The following is a 19,085-nucleotide window of genomic DNA, read 5'->3' as shown; positions in this document are numbered from 1 at the left end:
GGCTTCACCAGTAAGAAGGGATAAAAATAAACTACCTTCTTCTCAAGGACCTTGAAAGGGACACACTCAAAGGCTACAGAAATGGGAATTGTTGTAGTGATTATCCCTCCTTCATTATGACTATCCTCCAGGTAAGGGCTCACCAGACATTATCCTCTCCCAGACTGGAGATTACAAGTTCAAGGGTGAGCCAGCAGGACATGTACTGCACCCAATATTATTATTACCATGGTGTCTTTGTCCCATACCTTGGCTCCCAAAGAGCCCCATGGCCACAAAACTCAATTATTATCATTAGTAGTAATAAAAAATAATTCACTTCTATTGAATTTTATAGTTTATAAAACACTTTTCTCAGAACAGTCCAGTGAGGTAAGCAGTAGTAATTCCATTTTATAGACGATAAAGATACCTCTAGAAGTGAAATGACTTGCCCAAGGTCACTCATAACTCATAAGTGGCAGAACTCAGCTCTTTGGGCTCCAAGTTGAGTTTTCTTCTCAAGACTGAGCCCTAAGTTGTACCTCATAAAGTCTCACTCAATTAGTTACAATCCACCAAGAACAATGGAGAGTCAGATGAGAGCTGATCTGGCACCATAGAAAGGATATAGTATTTCCAGTCAGATGACTGATGCAGCCCTGGTTCTATCACTTGCTACTGTATGACCTGAGTCTCAGTTTCCTCAACTGTAAAATGGGGGAGGGAATGGACTAAATGACCTATGAGGTACCTTTCAGTTTTGAATCTTTGAGCCTATACACATTCTTAATGCCTGCTATCTTCCCAAAGATGTCTCCCTTTCTGCTTGTCAGGTAATAGCATGATAAAAACTGAGGAGAGGGGCAATGAAGTCCAAAAAAGCTAAGAAGTTGGTCCAGGCTCTACTACGAATTTGCTCTGTGTGTGTTACATAGTCTCAGTTTCCCCAAATGTAAAATGAGGAGTCTGGTCTCTAGATAGTCTGTAAGGTCCTTCCCAATTCTGACATTCTATAAAGTTCTCTTGCTTTCTTTAAGACTAAAGCCGGTCACATCACGCTTTGCAATCCTGTGGCCCAGGCCTCTTGGTTCTCCCACACGCTAGACCCTTCATCTTCCAACTTTGGACCTTTTCATCATCCCCCATGACTGGAACTCTGTACTCCTCATCTCTGCCTCCTGACTTCCTTCAGTTCCCAGTTAAAATCTCACCTCCTCCAAAAAATAAGCCTTTCCCAAGCCTCTTTAATTCTAGTGCCTTCCTTCCTTCTATTGATTATTTCTAATTTATCCTATAGAAAGCTTGTTTTATAAGACTGTCTGCTTGCCCCCATCAGACTCTGACTTCCTAGAGAGAAGGGACTCTCTTTTGCCTTTGTATTCCCCTTACCTACAACATAGCAGACATTCATACTGATTTGAGAAGATGCCAACAAACAGTGACAGAAAGAGTTTTCTCATCTGTGAGACCCTTTACACTAATAGCAGAGCAATAGAGTTCTAGTTTATAGGTCTATTCTATTCCAGGTTCTAAAGTTTCTACAATTTACAAAATGAATTGAGGGGCTGAACTGATCCTTCAGCCAGCCTGTGGCTCTCAGTACAGCTGTATGAAGAGTTGAACTCTGATCTCCCCCCCCCCCCCCACAGAACCAGGGCATTCCCATCTTGCCCAACCCCACACCTTCCATGTTCCCATGGCTCAATGTCACAGCTTCCCCAGGAAGTCCTCCCTGACCACATCATCTTTAAGTGACCTCTCCCTCCTTGAACCATCCACTGCATTGTGTAGCTATCCCTCACTCAGCCTTTACTCCATGTGGGAGACTATCTTCCCTATCAGATTGGGAGCCCCTGCTTCCTAAAGGTGGGGGGGGGGGGTGTCCTGGTCTGTTTCTCTGTCTCCTCCCTCCCCAAACCAGAGAGAAGGGTTTTCAACAGCCCATGAAAAGTCAACACAGAGAGGTGGCATACAAGCAAAGAAAGGTCCCTTTTCTGTCCCCCACTTCTCCGGATGAATAGAAACAATGTCAGTTTAACATAGTCCACCTCTGTATATACAATGTTCAGGGCTGGGGGAGATACAAAGCTTAGAAGTTATTTAGAGACCCTGCCTTCTCTGAGCTGACTTTCTCCTGGAAGGTACCGATAAGCCAGTTAGGGCACAAAACGCTGGGAAGGAGGAAGAGACTTCCAGACGAGATAAAAATGACAGAGGTTTGGAGGAAAATTGAAGTCTGGCAGCTCTGTATGTCTTAGAAATTCTTTTTTTTTTCCTCCAGACTAAACAGAGGACCTTGCCTTAGAGGGTGCACCCCTCCAGTCTCCATAGAGAAGAGAGACCCCCTCTTCACCCCCCCCACTAGCCTGGCCTATTCCCCAATGGTGTGGTCCTCACCCCAGGTCAGGCTTCCAAGCTCTACCTCTAAACAAACTTAGACCCCGACAGCGTGACCAGGATGATGCAGAAGAGAGTGGCAGGAGACGAGATTCGAGGGGCCCAGCACCAAGCCCCCCGGGACCAAAGGCAAGAAAGGGAGTGATCAGCAGGAGAGACTGGCCTGAGATCTGCCCGAGATGGAGGGGTGAGGAGGAGGAAATGAGGTCCAAGACTTAGGATCCATCCCTCCTGAAGAGGCGAGGGTCCGAGACGGCCGGGCGCCCCCTGAGGAGGGGGTGGCTTCAAGGGGGGCGCTCAAGGCTCCATGGGCGGGCTGAGAGGTCTCGCCAGGGATCGGTCCTCGGGGAGGGGCCCGGGGGTCCCCGCACTCACCCTCGCACTGAAAGCCGGCCAGTCCCCAGATGAAGTCGGTGCAGTAGTGGCAGAAGGTGGGCTTGGTGAGCGTCACCTTCCTGAAGCTGTGGCCCGGGGCGGCGGCGGGGGGCGCCAGGGGCTCGGGGCCCGGCCCCTGCCCGGCGCCCTGCCCCTGGCCCGTGGGGCCGGGCTGCGGGCGGCCCTTGCCGCCGCCGAGCTGGGGGCTGGAGGCCGGGCTCCCCAGCCGAGAGCCGGAGCCCGAGCCCGAGCCCGAGCCGCCGCCGAACCAGGAGCGAGCGCCCGGGGCCGCCGGCGCCGTCATGCGGCCCGCAGCCCGCCGGGGGCTCAGGCGCGGGGCGCCCGGGACGCGCGGGGGCTCCCCGGCTCCGCAGTCCGCATGGGCCCGGCCGAGACGCGCACAGCTTCCGACTGGCCGCCAGCCCGTGGCCACGGAGCGACTGAGCATGCCCAGAGGCGCCGGCTCCGGGCCCAGGGGCGCGGGGGGAGGGGCCGCCGGGGAGGAGGCGGGGAGGGGCGGGGCGGGGCGGGGCGGGGGCCCCGCAGGTGCGAGGCGGGGCGGATCCGGAGCCCGCCCGCCCCGCGCTCCCCGGCTCCTCTCCCCTCACCCAGGGGAAGGGGCCGCGAGAGGCCTCCCGGAGGGCAACGCTGTGATTTTACGGGGGGGGAAACTGAGGCCCAGAGAGAAGGACTGGCCTAAAGGTGTCCCTGCGAGGCCGCACTAGCCATCCCTCCTGGCCTTCTTTGCTCAGACTATGGACCGCACTCCAGGCTCAGCCCAGGGGGCATCTCCTACCGAGAAGCCTTTCCCCTTCTCCCGGCGAAGTGTCCTCCTGTCACTGGGAAGCTTGCCCTCCTATTCATTAGCTCGCATTTACAGATCTATTGACTTGTTTCCATCCGCCCTGGAGTAAGAATAATACACAAGGACTGGCATTTACATAGCCAGTTAGAATTTGCAAAGCACTTTGTGTAAATCATCTCAGGGGAGTCGGGACATCAGGAATGTTATAATGTATAATTTTTGTATGGTTTTGTCCTTCATTCTCCAGGAAGACCATGACATCAGCAATGTTAAAATGTATAATTTTCTTATAATGTTTTTGTCCTTCGTTCTGGAAGAAGACCATGACATCAGGAAGGTGATGCCGTGACTTGCAAGTGAATTGGATTTAAATGAAGCAAGGCTGGCCAGTCACTAGATTCACCAGCTCCTCCAGAGCCATCTGGGTCCAGTGAGCTATATACAGCAAGCTATAGATCGGTAGGACTGGAGAGGCCCAGATGCAGTGGCAGCCTTGGCCTTTTTAAGCTAGGATTTTCCCCAGGTCTTAGTTTTTCTGAGCAAAGGCCCTTTGAATGTTTAAGGCTAGGTAAAAAATGAGGCAAAGAATGGCCTCTGAGAGAGAGAGAGAGAGAGAGAGAGAGAGAGAGAGAGAGAGAGAGCTTCCTATACATAATATACAGAATACTGATTTTTGGAGTCAGGAAAGTTGTGGATTCCATCCTGGATCTGCCCTTTACCAATTTTGTAACTTGGGACAAGTCCCTCCCCCTCTACACTTCAATTTCTCTCTCTGTAAGAGAGTTAGGCTACAGCTTTAAGGTCCATTCCAGCTCTAAGATCCTAGAAATGAGTTTCTTTCCCAAGCTTTGGGCTGTGCTGGCCACCTTTCTTCTGTATCTGCTGTGATTTCATTTTTTTTAAAATAGTTCTTACAGCCCTTGTTTCCTTTCTTTAGTTAGATTGGGAGCTTGCTGAGAGTAAAAAATCAGATCCTATTCATCTCTTACACCCCCTCAGTTGCAGCCCAGAACAAATGCTTCTAAATGTTTACTGAACTGAATTTTTCAGTTGCATTATGCAGAAATTACAGCTCTGTAGCCCAGCATTTCATAAGAATAAGGTCTTAGATCCTTTTCTTTTTGTTGGTGCCAACTATAAACCAGCTGATTTGCTAAGAACAATACGTTTTCATATAGTACTTTACAATTTATAACATACTTTACAAATATTCTTTGATTCCCCCCCCCTTACATAACTGGGAGGAAGCTATCATTATTATTATCATTGTCATTTTTTGGGTGGGAAAAGGCACACAGTGATCAAATGACTTGCCCAGCACCACACAGCTAATATCTGAAGGGAGACTTGAACTCAGGATTACTTGAATCTAGGTCCATCTCTCTATCCACTGTGCTACATTGTGATCTATTGTGATATTAGAGGCAGAAGAAGAACCTGAAATTACAGATCCATTAAAGTATTGGTTCATGGTTAATTGGTGGCTTTCTGATTCAACTCAATTAGAACATTATTGAGAATCCTTGGGGCGGCTAGGTGGCATAGTGGATAGAGCACTGGCCCTGGAGTCAGGAGTACCTGGGTTCAAATCTGGTCTCAGACACTTAATAATTACCTAGCTGTGTGGCCTTGGGCAAGCCACTTAACCCCATTTGCCTTGCAAAAAAAAAAAAAAAAAAAAACAAACCTAAAGAGAATCCTTCCATACGCAATACCAATCTGGTAGATACAGTTCTCCAGAAAACAAATTATGAGGTAGAACCCATAAAACAGAATATCAAGACATGGGAGACTAGAAATGAATCATTAAACACCACTCATTCAGTAATCAAATGATTACTGAGTGTTTTTATGTGTGGGTGGGTGGGGTTGTGATTTAGTGGTCCTCTAAACCAAACTCCCCACCATATCAGGAATCTTCTCTACCAATTTACATAACAGATGGTCTGCCAACCTCTGATGAGCTATTTCCAGTGTTGGGAGTCTCATCACCTCCTACAACACCCATTTCCATTGCCTGTTAAAGAAGCCATGATAAGGAACTCTTACTATTTATTTGATTAAATGTGACTTCCAGCAACACATCTTATATTTGAAGTCTGAACTCTCTTCTTTTCCCTTCCTCTTTTCTCTAAGTTTTCTTCATTCCTAGAACTCTAATTGGAACTTCATTTTCAGTCCATTGAGATCTCTCTGTCTCTCTGTCACTATCACTGTCTCTTTCTGTGTCCTGATTCTGTCATCTGACTTGTCATTTCAGTTGTCATCAGCAAATTTGATAAGCAGCCAAATAATTGAGACAAATGTTGAACAGAATCAAGATGGATCTCTGGGCTATGACACCAGAAACCTGCCTTTAAGGCAGTGATATAAAACTCAAATCAAATAGTATTAAAAATAGGGGTCACCAAACCTTTACTTAAGAATCCCAGCAAGCAGCATGTTGATTTAGAAAACTCGCATATTCTCATGATGTGTTCATATATTTTTGTTCATTTTGTTAAATATTTCCCAATGATTGGGGTTAAGTGACTTGCCCAAGGTCACACAGCTAGGTAATTATTAAGTATCTGAGGTCAGATTTGAACTCTCCTGACTCCACCTAGCTGTCCCTCCCAATGACTTTTAATCTAGTTCTGGCCATTTGAGAGTGTTCCTTATCTTGTGGGCCACAAAGCTGGCCTGCCACCTCTAATTCCTCTGTTCTAGGGTGACCTTGCTCTTTATCACTACACCTTGCATTTAGGTAATCATTCAGTTCTAAGAATATCTGACTTCAGGAAGTATTTCTACCCATAGCTATTAAACATTTTCCACGAGCAAGGTCCTATCTTCTATATAAAGGGTTACAAAGATAGGTATGATACAAGCTTTCAAGATGTCTACACACACACACACACACACACACACACACACACACACACACACACACACGCTGTTTGTAGTAGTTTCCTAATCTACCATCTAATTACCCACTCAAAAGAGGTGGAATAGAGGGTATACTGCAGAGAATAAGAGCTATAGGGATGCATAAAAGAAAGAGTTCAGTGAGACAGGAGTTAAGTCAGGAAAGGCATCTTATCTTGCAAGAAAAAGGAGAGGGTGAGTTGAGCCCTGAAGGATCAGGAGATTTGAACGTTCCCAGGTCTTCAATGCCCTCAATATTCTGATGACACTCCAAGTTTCTAATGTGTTCTCCTACTCCTCTCCTCCAAGTGCCCTGAACTCTAGCAAATTGAGACCATCATACATGCACTGTGCTTGGCCACCTTCATGCCTTCCTTTCCCCAGGCAAATTGCCCCTCAATTCCTGCTTGGGAAATTCTATAATCATCCTTCAACATCCAGTTCAAATGGCACGTCTGCCACAAAGTTATGCTACAGTCCCTCCAAATAGTAACAACCTTTTGTCTTATGACCTCAGATCGGTCTTTTGTGGCACTTCCTCACATATATTTACTAAACTGGAAATTGCACATAGTATAATTGTGTCTCTCGGCCCACTACTACACTGTAAACTCCCTGAGGGCAATCCTTTCATTGTTTAATCCTGGGGTCTTCCCCCAGTAGTTTCCAGTCATTTCCAGCTCTTCATGACCCCATTTGGGGTTTTCTTGGCAAAGATAAAGGAACAGTTTGCCATTTCCTTCTCCGGCTCATTTTACAGATGAGGAAATTTCTCTGTACTCTGTAAGCACTTCATAATTATGATTTGAATTTAAATGAATTGAATGGAGACAGGAAGTACATTTCCAAGCAGGAGGAAGTCTTCAGCTTAAACCCAGAAGCATCAATGAACCTAAAGTCTGCCAGGGAGGGGTGTGGCTAGTCAGAAGTTAAAAAAAGTAGAACATAGATTTGGAGTGACAGGATAGAATCATGTGGTAGAAGGCCTTGAATGCCAAAATAAATAGTTTAGGATTATCCTGCTAAACAATAGGCAATAACTGACCTTCTCTTAACTCCATCTGGGTGGGTTCTCTCTGTCTATTCTGAAAAATAATTATCAGACCTCATAGTTGTGGGTGCAGGGTTTTATGTTTTGTCAAAGCATTTTCTCCTCCATCACCTCGTATATGAAGGGCTCAACACCAAAAGGAACTTACCAAACGTTCCCTACATGTAATCATCCTCCTAATATTCTCTCACATCTGTACAGTACTTAACAGCTTCCAAAACACTTTAGCATCCATTACTTTGACACTTTGAGGACGTGGGATTACACTGTGACAGATTCTCCCCTCTGTGCCTCAGTAGCCAGTGATGCAACTTGGGTAACTTCATCCCTTGTTGGCTGAGACTCTGAGGATCTCTGCCTTTAACCGGGAAGACCCACACTGTCCTGAAAACCTGAACTTGTATACATGACCTCAGAAATTCAAAGACAGAAGTGGGCCTCTGAGGTTGACTAGTGCCAACCCACTGGCTTAGTCTCCAAGAAGCCAGCATCATTTCTGATCTATCAGGAAGTGGCACTTCCTGATGTGTCTCATACATAAGGGAGAGGGGTTGGACCAGTGAACTCCCTAGAGAAGAAATTCTTTCTGCCAGTTCAGATCTGTACTTTCTCTGCTACTTACAGTCTTAGAGGGCGGCCTTGAGCTCTGAGAACATAAATAAATGCACCACCAGTCGCTGTTATGGGTCAGAGATATAATAGTAATAGCAACAATAGCAGCAATGACAACAACGACAATAATCATAACCATTCCTGCTTCTATAGATAGCCCTTCAGGGTTTACAAAGAGCTTTCTGAATAACATCCTTATGAGCTGCATAAATATTACTGCCCCTGTCATATAAATAAGGACATTGATCCCCAAAGATCCCCAGTCCTCTTGGGGCTCTATGTACTTGGCTACCATGCCTCATCTGCCTTCCCACTGTGGAATTTCCCTCATACCTTAGGGCTTTCTCAGCTTGAAATATCCCTTTGTCCCAAGAACTCCCTTCTCTCATTGGTGAGTTGTTCCTAAAACCTCCATTATGAGAGAGGGTCAAGGTCAGTCCTTCTCTCTTCTGTGTGGATAAAGCACTGACCCTGGAGTCAGAAGGACCTGAATTAAAATCTGGTTTCAAACACTTGACACTAGTTAGGTGACCTTGGACAAGTCACTTAATCCCAATCACTTAGCATCATCTAGAACCATCTCCATTCATCCTGACCCATATCTGGTCACTGGACCCAGATGGCTGGAGGAAAAAAAAATGAGACTGGTGACTTAGCACAGCACCCCTCACTCAAATCCAATTCACATGTTTTTCATGGTATCACCTCCCTGATATCATGGTCTTCATTCCCCCCCCATTATGTCCCCAAGGATGCCTTTCCTCCCCTTTTCAGTTCCCTTTTTCCAGGGGTCTTCTCTCATTAGAGTATAAACTCCCTGAGAGCAGGGATTATCTATTTGTCTTTTTGTTTAAATTGGTCCTGACACATAATAAATGTTAAATAATGCTTTTTGATTGGCTGGATAACTTAACCTTGGTCACCAAGCAAATGAATGTGGGAACTGATATTTGTCTTTTGACTTCTAAACCTCTACACTTTGACCTCAACATCCTATTATTTTTCATAATTCCTTGCGTTCCTCATATAATCCCTATGACGAAGGCAGAGGAAGCATTACTATTCCCCTTTCACAGAAGTTAAAAGTAAGGTTCAGAAAAGGACAACAGATAGTAGATACAGACATGAATGAGAACTTAGTTTCTAACTTAACTGACAGAAATATATCTAAAAGGTAAAAATTTCCTTTTAAAAAATGACAACTTGGGGCAGCTAGGTGGTGAAGTTTGTGTGTGTGTGTGTGTGTGTGTGTGTGTGTGTGTGTGTAAAGCTAGGTAGCACAGTGGAAGAGCAATGACCCTGGAGTCAGGAGGACCTGAGTTCAAATCATCTAGCTATGTGACTGTGGGCAAGACACTTGTCTTGCAAAAAAATCAAAAATGACAACTTTAATAAATTATACCAAGGGCCTTGTTCTAGACTTTAGCTATTCCCTCACCAGAGCCTGGGTTCTTTCTTCCTTGCCTTTGTATAATCTGACCCAATATATAGACCAACCTCCTTACCTTCCCAGTCTGACAAAGTTTCAAGGTCCAGTTCCTAGATTCTATGCTTTCCACAGAAGCCTTTCTTGCTCTCTATCATCTAGGAAACCCTGAAAGTCTTTCCTTCCAGAGTGATTTTTTTATTGCCAGAGGCCATGGTTTGCTTTATTTTTCCTTCTAACCTGCTTTAATCACGGAATGACTATGGTTGCCTCAGTAAAAGTGAGAGCTGTGAGAGCTAGGTGGCAGAATGGATAGAGCACCGGCCCTGGAGTCAGGAGTACCTGAGTTCAAATCCGACCTCAGACACTTAATAATTACCTAGCTGTGTGGCAAGCCACTTAACCCCATTGTCTTTCAAAAAAAGAACCTTAAAAAAAACAGAAGAAAAAGTGAGAGCTGTTAAAGACCTTAGTTTAAAATGACTAGGTCTCCCACAGCATCCAGGGCTATCTCCAATACGTATCTGGTCCCTGAACCCAGATGGCTCCGGAGGAGAAAGGGAGGCTGGTGATTTTTGCAGACTTGCCTCAATTCACTTAAACCCAATTCACTTGCAAGTCGTGGCGTCCCCTCTCTTGAGAACGAAGGACAAACACCAACAATCAGCTAGAAAGGAGCCCCCTTCCTCATTTTTCTAGAGCTCGGAGAATGAATCTCCACTTTGCTCTACAGCCTCTCTCGCGTCAAGCTTATCTGTATACTGGGCCTATCTCTCCGACGAAGAAGAATTTAATCTTTGTTTGTTCAGGTTGCTTTGTAAACTTTAAGCGAAAGTTAGAGAAAAGAATACCGGACTTCGAGTAAGAAGACCCAGGGCAAGTCATTTCTCTCCTAGACTCAGTTTCCTCATCTGCAAAAGGAGGGGTTTCCATTCATTGGCTTCTAATCTATGGTTTTTATCATTATTACAATTTAATTGCTTGGGAAGGACGGGCTGGGCCTGGATTTGGAGTCTGGAGACCTCGATTCCAAGGACCTGTTTTCCCATTTGCTAGTTGGGTGACCTTGACTGGCCTCTCTGAGTTTCAGTTTTCCTCTCGGGGAAAGGAGAGGTCTCGACCGCCCCAGACAGCTCCAAGTTCTAGGATTCGTTTCCCCCAGATCTCCCATGGACTCTAACCCTTTCCCCGAGGCAGGGCTCCAGCTCTTTCCTAGCGGGCAGAGTTCAGGACCCCCCCCTCGCCCCGCCCCCAATCCGACTCAAGGCTGCCCGGAAGAGCTGGATCAGGAAGCAGCTGCAGCAGACGCAGGAAACCGCTCGGGAGATTCCGTGCTCCCGGGAGTGGGAGTGCTGAGGAGGCGGCCCGTGATTCCGGGGAGGCCGGGGCCGAGCGGGGCCGGGCCTGGCCAGGAGCGGAGGGAAGCCGGCCGCCAGCCGCGGGATCTGGCTACTTTGTAGCAGAGGCTGGCAACATTGTAGCGACTCCGGGCTGGCGGCGGGATGGGGGCTCGGAGCGCGGGGGCCGCGGCGCTGCTGCCGCTGCTGGCCCTGCTGCCGCGGACCTTCGCCTCCTGCCTCTTCTCCGTGGACGCCTCTGCAGCCACGGGGCCGCTGAAGCCTTTCTGGAAGAGCACCGGCTTCTGGTAGGCTGCGTCCGCCTCCCCGCGGCCAGGATGTGGGACGGCTCTGCAATGAACGCCGCCACCCGCTGTCCTCCGAGGCTAGGCACTGGGACGGGGGCCCTGGCCTGCCTCTAGAGTTGGAGCTCGAGCGCCACTTTTAGGAAGAGACTAAAAAAGAGGGCCCCCCCCTCAAAAATCCCCTGCGGGGCTTGTCTTCCATCCCCCCCATTGTTTTCTCTTGGTTCAAAGATGGAGAGCTGTCTGAGGGACTGGATCCCCAACTTTGGGGTGAGATCCAAGGGATCCCAGCGATAGGATTCTGGGAAGTGAAACTCTAGAAGGAGGGCGCCACGAAAATTCGGTGAAGGGATGCCTAGGGCAAGAGTTTGGATCTTAGCTATCCCTCTGCCCCTTTGTAGAGCTCATCTGAAAGGGATCCCTTCCCCTTAGGGACATGACCTGCTCTGATGATAAGTAACTCTCTATTCTATCTGTCTAGGGCACTCTTGGGGAAAGTTTCCCTTGTATTCAGCCAAAATGTCTCCTGAAACTTCCTGCTTTGGATCTGTTCTCTTGAGCCGGGTACAAATTTGACTATAACTTCCCACGAAAGCTCTTCACATACTTCAAGGCAGAGATCACGTTGCCCTCACTTGCACTCAGTAGGCACTTCACGCTTGCTGAATTGACCTGAGTCCAAGTTAAACATTTCTACCTCTCTCAGCTGATTCTCTTGTGACCTGCTTGGATCATTAGCATCTTGAAAGCGTCACAGATCCTCAGATATGTCAATTCCTCATAGTATTTGAGGGGGAAAAAATAAATTATACATGCGCACACATAATGTATATAGGACCTTCATGTCATTGAACTGATAGGTGAGAGCCTCTGGCAGTCGGCTGAGATAAAGCATTTTGTACTCACCCCTAATATTATGAGAAATTTCCACTCTCCCAAGTGGAGAGGGATCTGTATAAGCTAACACACATCTCTATAAATGCTCAGGGATATTTCCTGAGTGAATGAAGGACGGAGGAGTAAAAGGATGAAATCCTTTTCCCACGTTTCAGGTGTCTGTGATTTCATTAATATGGGTACTCCCTCTACCAATACAGGAAGGAAAACTCTATTTTCTTAGATGTCTTTCTTTGGTGTCTTCTCTACTAGCTCAAGCCCTCACTAGCTCTTCCCTCCATCCTTGGGGAGTTGGTAGTAACAAGCACTGCAGTTCCATTTAACCACTTAACATCGATTAGCTTTTACAAAAGGATATTCACTTTAAGGACTTAGCCACAACTGACAGTCATTTTGCCCAACCCCTTGGGGAAATTCTTGCCCTGATACCACTTCTGTCTCTGGGAAAAATAGACTCCATTTAGCTCGGTTTCTCCATAGCATGTTCAAATGCAATATGACTGCTAGATAAACTTGCCTCTCAGCTATTGGGGTCCCAAAGGTCACTCTGTGCTCCTCAGGTCATGAAGCTACCCCTGGCTATAAAACTCAGACTGGAAAATGAGGGCATGCCAAGAAGCCCTTTAGATTCCCAAAGTCATCAATGAAGTCACTGAAATTCTTCTAGAAGGGAAAGTGGCAGATACCATAGCTGAAGCTGGCAGGTTTTTTTGAATTCCTCTGCAACCCATCAAGTAGCCTCCTTTTAATCATAGTTAGATGACTAGAACAGGTTACAGAATGTCTAGGACTATTTCATGGTTTGTCTCCCCAAGGTGCTTTCCTTACATGTCATCTCAGCTCTTTCCAAAACTGTTTCTTGGTTTCCTTAGCATGGAGAAGAAAGATCTTAGCAAAGGGCTTGGATCTCCCCTGATTTCATTCATTTGTTGACCTGAATTAAGATGAATGCTAGAGGGGTGGCTAGGTGGCACAGTGGATAGAGCACTGACCCTGGAGTCAGGAGTACCTGAGTTCAAATCCAGCCTCAGACACTTAATAATTACCTAGCTGTGTGGCCTTGGGCAAGCCACTTAACCCCATTTGCCTTGCAAAACCCTAAAAAAAAAATGCTAGGGAATTCTACAAATGATGAAGGCAGAATGGTAGCTAAGAGAATCACCCAAGATGTAAAGTTAGAGATATCCAGGTGATTTGGGTTAGTACAAAAACCTAGAAATCTGAAAGCTACTAGTATCAAAGAGTTAACTAAGTTGGAACAGTCAATTCTTTTCCCCAGGATGAAAATTTCTAAATTTAGATTTCAGGCAACTAGGTGGTATAGTCAGGAGGACCTGAGTTCAAATTCAGCCTCAGATACTTGATACTTAGGAACTCTGTGACTTTGGGCAAGTCACTTAACTGTAACTGTCTCATTCAAAAGAAAAAAAAAACTTGTATTTCTTTTTTCTTTTTTTTTTTTAAGGTTTCTTGCCCAATCAATTTATTTTTAAATATTGCCGACAGGTAGTTCTTTCACATGTGTATGTGCACATACTACTTTAATCTCAAAATGTTATTCTTACAATTAGAAAAATAAATAAAACATAGGGGGAAAACCCCAAGTAGCTAGATGTACACGCTTTCAAATTCCACCTACAATTAATTACTTTTCAGTTCAGCAGTGAGTAGATGCTACATTGCCATTTCAACATAGGTCTAATAAATGCACATTTGAACCTATTGCACAGAAGCAGAAGTCATGCTCTTTATCCATATAAACAAAAACATACAAATCAAAGGCTACTCAAGGTAAAAAGAAGCTTGTAAAACATCTCACAATTTCATTTTATATGCCCGTAAATAAAGCTGGATCATGGAAAACAAAATATTTGGATGGCAAATTATGATATAAGGCTTAAAATAGAACAAATAATTTTATAAAGTTAAGTTTTCTTCTTTTTTTTAAAACCCCCCCAAATATCAAATTCAATCTTATATATTCTATCTGAATTCTCTATTTTCAATCAAAACTCTATATGTAGTGAGACTAATGCCTGGGGGAATCTGTCTGAAACTTGTATTTCTACCTTATGTTTTTATATAATTTCATTCCCTATTATGCCAGTCTACCTCCCTTGATCAGAAAGTCATCCTTTATAACAAAAAATAGGGGCAGCTAGGTGGTGCAGTGGATAGAGCATCGGCCCTGGAGTCAGAAGTACCTGAGTTCAAATCCGGCCTCAGACACTTAATAATTACCTAGCTGTGTGGCCTTCGGCAAGCCACTTAACCCCACTGCCTTGCAAAAACCCTAAAAACATAAAAATAAAAATAAAAAATATGACAAAAAATAAAAAGGGGAGGGAAAAAGCCAACATACCCTGAAGGGGAAATTGACATTACTAGTTGGAATTTAAAAAAAAATAGTGTTTTAATATTTATTTTTCCAATTTTATGTAAAGATTATTTTCAATATTCATTTTTATAGTTTTCTCCCTCCTATCCTTCCCTTTTTCCATCATAGGATAGCAAGTAATCTGATATAAATTACACAAGTATGTTACATATATTTCCAAATTAGTCACACCATAAAAAAAAGAATCAAAACATAAGGGGAAAAACCAAGAGAAGGAAAAAAGCAAAGAAAAACAAACCCCCAAAAACAAATTTTAAAGGGTGAAAAGTAGTATGCTTTGGTCTGCATTCAGTTCTATGATTCTTTCTCTGGATGGAGTTGACATTTTCCATTGCAGGAATTTTTAAAAAAATTTTTCTTGACTATACATATTTACTCTAAATGTTTTTTCTTTATTTTTCTATTTGTGGGGGATCAGGGAGAAAGGTAGAAAAAAATGCTTGTTAATTTAAAAAAAGCAGAGGTAGCAGTTACCTTAAAAGTGATTCCTCTTGTGGCTAGAAAAGTTCCAGCAGAGACTAGATGACCCATTTGTTGGGGATACCATGGAAAGTATTCCACATTGACTAGGGAGTTGTATGCTACATGGCCTCTATGGTAACTGAATTGATTTATTTGTGTTTCTAGTTACTCAACACATACCTGTTACATGAGAGGTGTGTTTTGCTTAGGGGGTCAATAGACATAGGGTATCTGAGAAGATTGCTTGGGAGTGACTTTTTTTCTTGATCTTTTTGTTTTTTTTCAGCCCTCCTCTGCCCCATGAAAAGTCAAACCTGTATGATCTCAGCAAAGACCAGCAGCTCAATCTTGCCTACATTGCATCTATCCCTCACCAGGGCATTGAACAGGTCAGGACTCACTGGTTACTGGACCTCGTCACTGCCAGGTGAGCCCTGCTGATTTCATGGGAAACTATCCAGGCAACTAGGAAATGTACATGAGAGAAGCAATGCTTTTTCTTCCACCTAAGGTGGTATAATGGCAGGAAGCCAGGACTAGGTAAACCAAGAGATCTAGGTCTTCATTCTAGCTCCACTGTTTCCTAGCTGCATGACCTTGGCCAAATCTCCTCTCTGGACCTCTCTGGGCTAGAAAATGGAGATCATCACATTTGGCCTTTCTGCTTTGCAGGTCCATATGACCTTTGCTTTGCTAACTTTAAAGTCTCATATAAATGTGATTATGCTAATATTTTTATTAATAATGATAGGGGAAAGCACGAGAATAAGTATTCAATAGCATGTACCATCTACCAAGAAATGCCAAGAAATTTAGAAATATTATCTCATTTGATTCTCAAAGCAATTCTGTTTTGTAGCATTATCCCCAGTTGTTTTAGTCATATCTGAACTCTTTGTGACCCCATTTGGGGTTTTCTTGGTAAAGAAAACTGGAGTAGTTTGCTCTTTCCATCTTCAACTCATTTTACAGATAAGGAAACTGAGGCAAACAAAGGTTAAATGACTTTACCAGGTTCACACAGCTAGTAATTGTCTTAAGTTGGATTTAAACTCAGGTCTTCCTAACTCCAACACTCTATCCACTGTACCACATAGGCAACTTTATTTTAAATCATCATCATCCCTGAATATCCTAGGAATCTCTGATTCCACTAACATAAATTCTCTCTCCACATAGACAGATCATAACCCTTCTCTGTTGGAATAGACAATTCATCATGAATTGCTGTGGTTGAGATATGGCTGGAACATACAGATCTCTGCCCTAAACTAGACTGTTCCTCAGGCAGGGGATACCACACATTCCATCTCTAAACCTGTACCCCAAATCTTTCCAGTTTGTCTGGCCCAGTCAGAACTTGGTGCTAGCATTGCCTTCAGGAACCAAAGGGTACTTTCCTGCTATAATTTAGCTTGGGGAGGATGCTTGGAAAAGATTATTATGCTTAGGCCAGGCCCTAATACATAATGGGTTCTTTTAAAATGTTTATTGACTAATGGTGACAGAATATCATTATATTGTAGTATTTGATAGGCAAATAAGAAATACAGTGGATAGAGTATTGGTCTTAGAGTCAGGAAAATCTGAGTTCCAATCCAGCATCAACATTTACTAGCTATGTGGCCTGGGGTACATTACTTGTATGACACTTGGGCCCTGGGTGCATTACTTGGGACAGCTAGCTAGATATGAGAGCTGAATAGAGCACAAGACCTGGAATCAGGAAGACCCCTGACTTCAAATCTGGCCTTGGACATTTGTGATGTGACCTTGAATAAGTCACTTAACTTCATCTGTCCTCAGTTTCCTCATCTGTAAAATGGGGATAATAGCAACTACCTTTCAGGATTGTTGTGAGGATCACATGTTCTAATATTTATATAATGTTTTATAAATCCTAAAGCACAATTTAAATACTAGTTATTATTAATATTATTGCTAGGTATAATAGTATGTATTAGAGCAATATAATGACAGGATAGATGGTGTGACCTAATAATTAGAGAGCAAATCACAAACGGGCATTGGTGAAGATATCTGCCCTAGCACAGGTCCTCAGCAGTGATCATAGAATGATGGGAAAAGAGATTTACAGCTAGGAGGGACCTTAAAAGTCATCAGGTCCAGCTCTCTCATTTTAGCAATGAGGAAACTTTTCCTAGTAAGTATAAATAGTTTTCCCAGGGTCTCCCAGCTAATAAGCATTTGAGGCAGTCTTCTTGACTCCAAGCCCAGCACCATGATGGAATCATAAGTCTGAACCCAATAGAGTATAATGGTATTAAGCTTTAATAATAATTTTTCTCATTCAATATCATTAAATTATCACACTGCTGTGAATGGGACCACTTTTGCTTGAATTCTTCAGCTGAGTAGGTTCAGTACTGGTGTGACTGTCCATGAGTACTGAGTCCCAGAGTGAGAGTCAGGGTCATCTGTGGGACAGAGAAATTGCCCCTGGGCTTAAGAAAAATTTCCATGAGTCCCCCTACTGACACTTATTAAAAAAGTCATTTAGCTTCACAGGGTCCCAAGACATTTTTTAAGAGTCTGAGTTGAGGGGCAGCTAGGTGGTGCAGTGGATAGAGCACCGACCCTGGAGTCAGGGGTACCTGAGTTCAAATCTGACCTCAGACACTTAATAATGACCTAGCTGTGTGACCTTGGGCAAGCCACTTAACCCCACTGCCTTGCAAAAAAAAAAAAAGAGTCTGAGTTGTAAACAATTTTTGATTCATGTTGTTAGAGGGAGTTTCCTCAAAAATCTGTTATAAAATAAAATCATCATTGGTTGTTCAATAAATAATAATATTAGGTAAGGGAGGGGAAAATTTTGGAATTAATTTTTTTTTTTAAATGAATGTTAAAAATTATCTTTTCTGGGGTGGCTAGGTGGCTCAGTGGATAGAGCACCGGCCCTGGAGTCAGGAGTACCTGAGTTCAAATCAGACCTCAGACACTTAATAATTACCTAGCTGAGTGGCCTTGGGCAAGCCACTTAACCCATTGCTTTGCAAAAACCTAAAAAACAAATTGTCTTTTCTGTAATTGAGAGGAGGGAGAGGGAGGAAGGAAAGGAAGGAGAAAATTTGGAATTCAAAATAGAAAAATAATTTTAAACTCAATGATAAAGCAATTTTAGTAATGATGAACAATTATTAATATACAATTATAATTGTAAAACTAAGTTATTAATTCTAATTAGCAATGATAAACAATGTGGTATAATATAATTATAATACAAGATAATTATGATTGTACAAGTGTGTTTTTCCTTGCACAACCCCAGGGAGCTAAGGAGCTCTCTCCCTGTCCCATGTCCTGCAGAGATACTGATTTCTATATCCTTCCTTCCTTCCTTCCTTCCTTCCTTCCTTCCTTCCTTCCTTCCTTCCTTCCTTCCTTCCTTTCCAGTGAGGGAAAAGAACATGTACAAGTGTTTTTGAATCAATTTCTTCTTTTGGTCTTCATGTCTTCCATGCATGAGGTAGGTTGAATGGGGATTATTTCTGTGCCCATTTGACTGATGAAGAAACTGAGGCCCAGGGAGGGGAAATGACTTCAGATTCAAATTAGTAATGGAGCTGGGACCAGAGCCCAGGTCTTCTGACTCTAGTTGCTTATACTTACTTTTGATGGCAGGAGAATGGAAGGGGGAAGAAATGAAGAAGGAAAAGCAGAATCCACTAGGAATCTTTGTTCAGTGGACTGTCAGCTTCTTGAGGACAGAGATCAACTTGGTTTTGTTTATATTTGTAGCCCCAACTTTTAGCACAATGTTTGGTACATATTGAGCACTTAGTAATTGTTTGTTGACTAATGGATGAAGACTAAGAGGAAGGAACTGAAAAAGGATCATGATGCCTTGAAATTACTTCATTTAAATGTAAAGAGTTTAGCAAATGTAGCTTTTTGTATCATTGGTCATTGTTAAATATCTAATAAAACATGAAAACGTAAATATATATTTAAAAAAAAGCAAATGTGGGAAAATAGTTGAGAAGAACTGATGCTGGGCTAGTCCCTCGGCCTTCTAGTTAGGGAGGAGTTCTCACACCCTTATTAACCGTGTAACCCTGGGCAAATCATTTAACCTTGGTCTGCCACAGTTTCCTCATCTATGATATT

General features: G+C 43.8%; 2 protein-coding genes across 2 annotated transcripts in view; one reads left to right on the top strand and one right to left on the bottom strand.

Moving 5' to 3' along the window:
• DGKQ (diacylglycerol kinase theta) overlaps nucleotides 1-3,058 on the bottom strand; it is a 108,970-nt gene extending 105,912 nt beyond the window's left edge. Inside the window, exon 1 of the mRNA XM_074229990.1 lies at nucleotides 2,755-3,058. Coding sequence (XP_074086091.1) covers nucleotides 2,755-3,058 — 304 coding nt within the window. The remainder of the gene's footprint in view (nucleotides 1-2,754) is intronic.
• Nucleotides 3,059-10,851: 7,793 nt separating this feature from the next.
• The window catches only part of LOC141519316 (alpha-L-iduronidase-like), a 59,205-nt gene continuing 50,971 nt past the window's right edge, over nucleotides 10,852-19,085 (top strand). Inside the window, 2 exon segments of the mRNA XM_074231596.1 lie at nucleotides 10,852-11,200; nucleotides 15,241-15,381. Of these exon segments, the coding sequence (XP_074087697.1) occupies nucleotides 11,058-11,200; nucleotides 15,241-15,381 (284 nt within the window). The 5' untranslated portion in view covers nucleotides 10,852-11,057.

This window comes from Macrotis lagotis, chromosome 3 (genome assembly GCF_037893015.1).
Source record: "Macrotis lagotis isolate mMagLag1 chromosome 3, bilby.v1.9.chrom.fasta, whole genome shotgun sequence".
Taxonomy (NCBI): domain Eukaryota; kingdom Metazoa; phylum Chordata; class Mammalia; order Peramelemorphia; family Peramelidae; genus Macrotis; species Macrotis lagotis.
The sequence above is the reverse complement of the archived record's forward strand: the minus strand, read 5'-3'. Positions and strand labels throughout refer to the sequence as shown.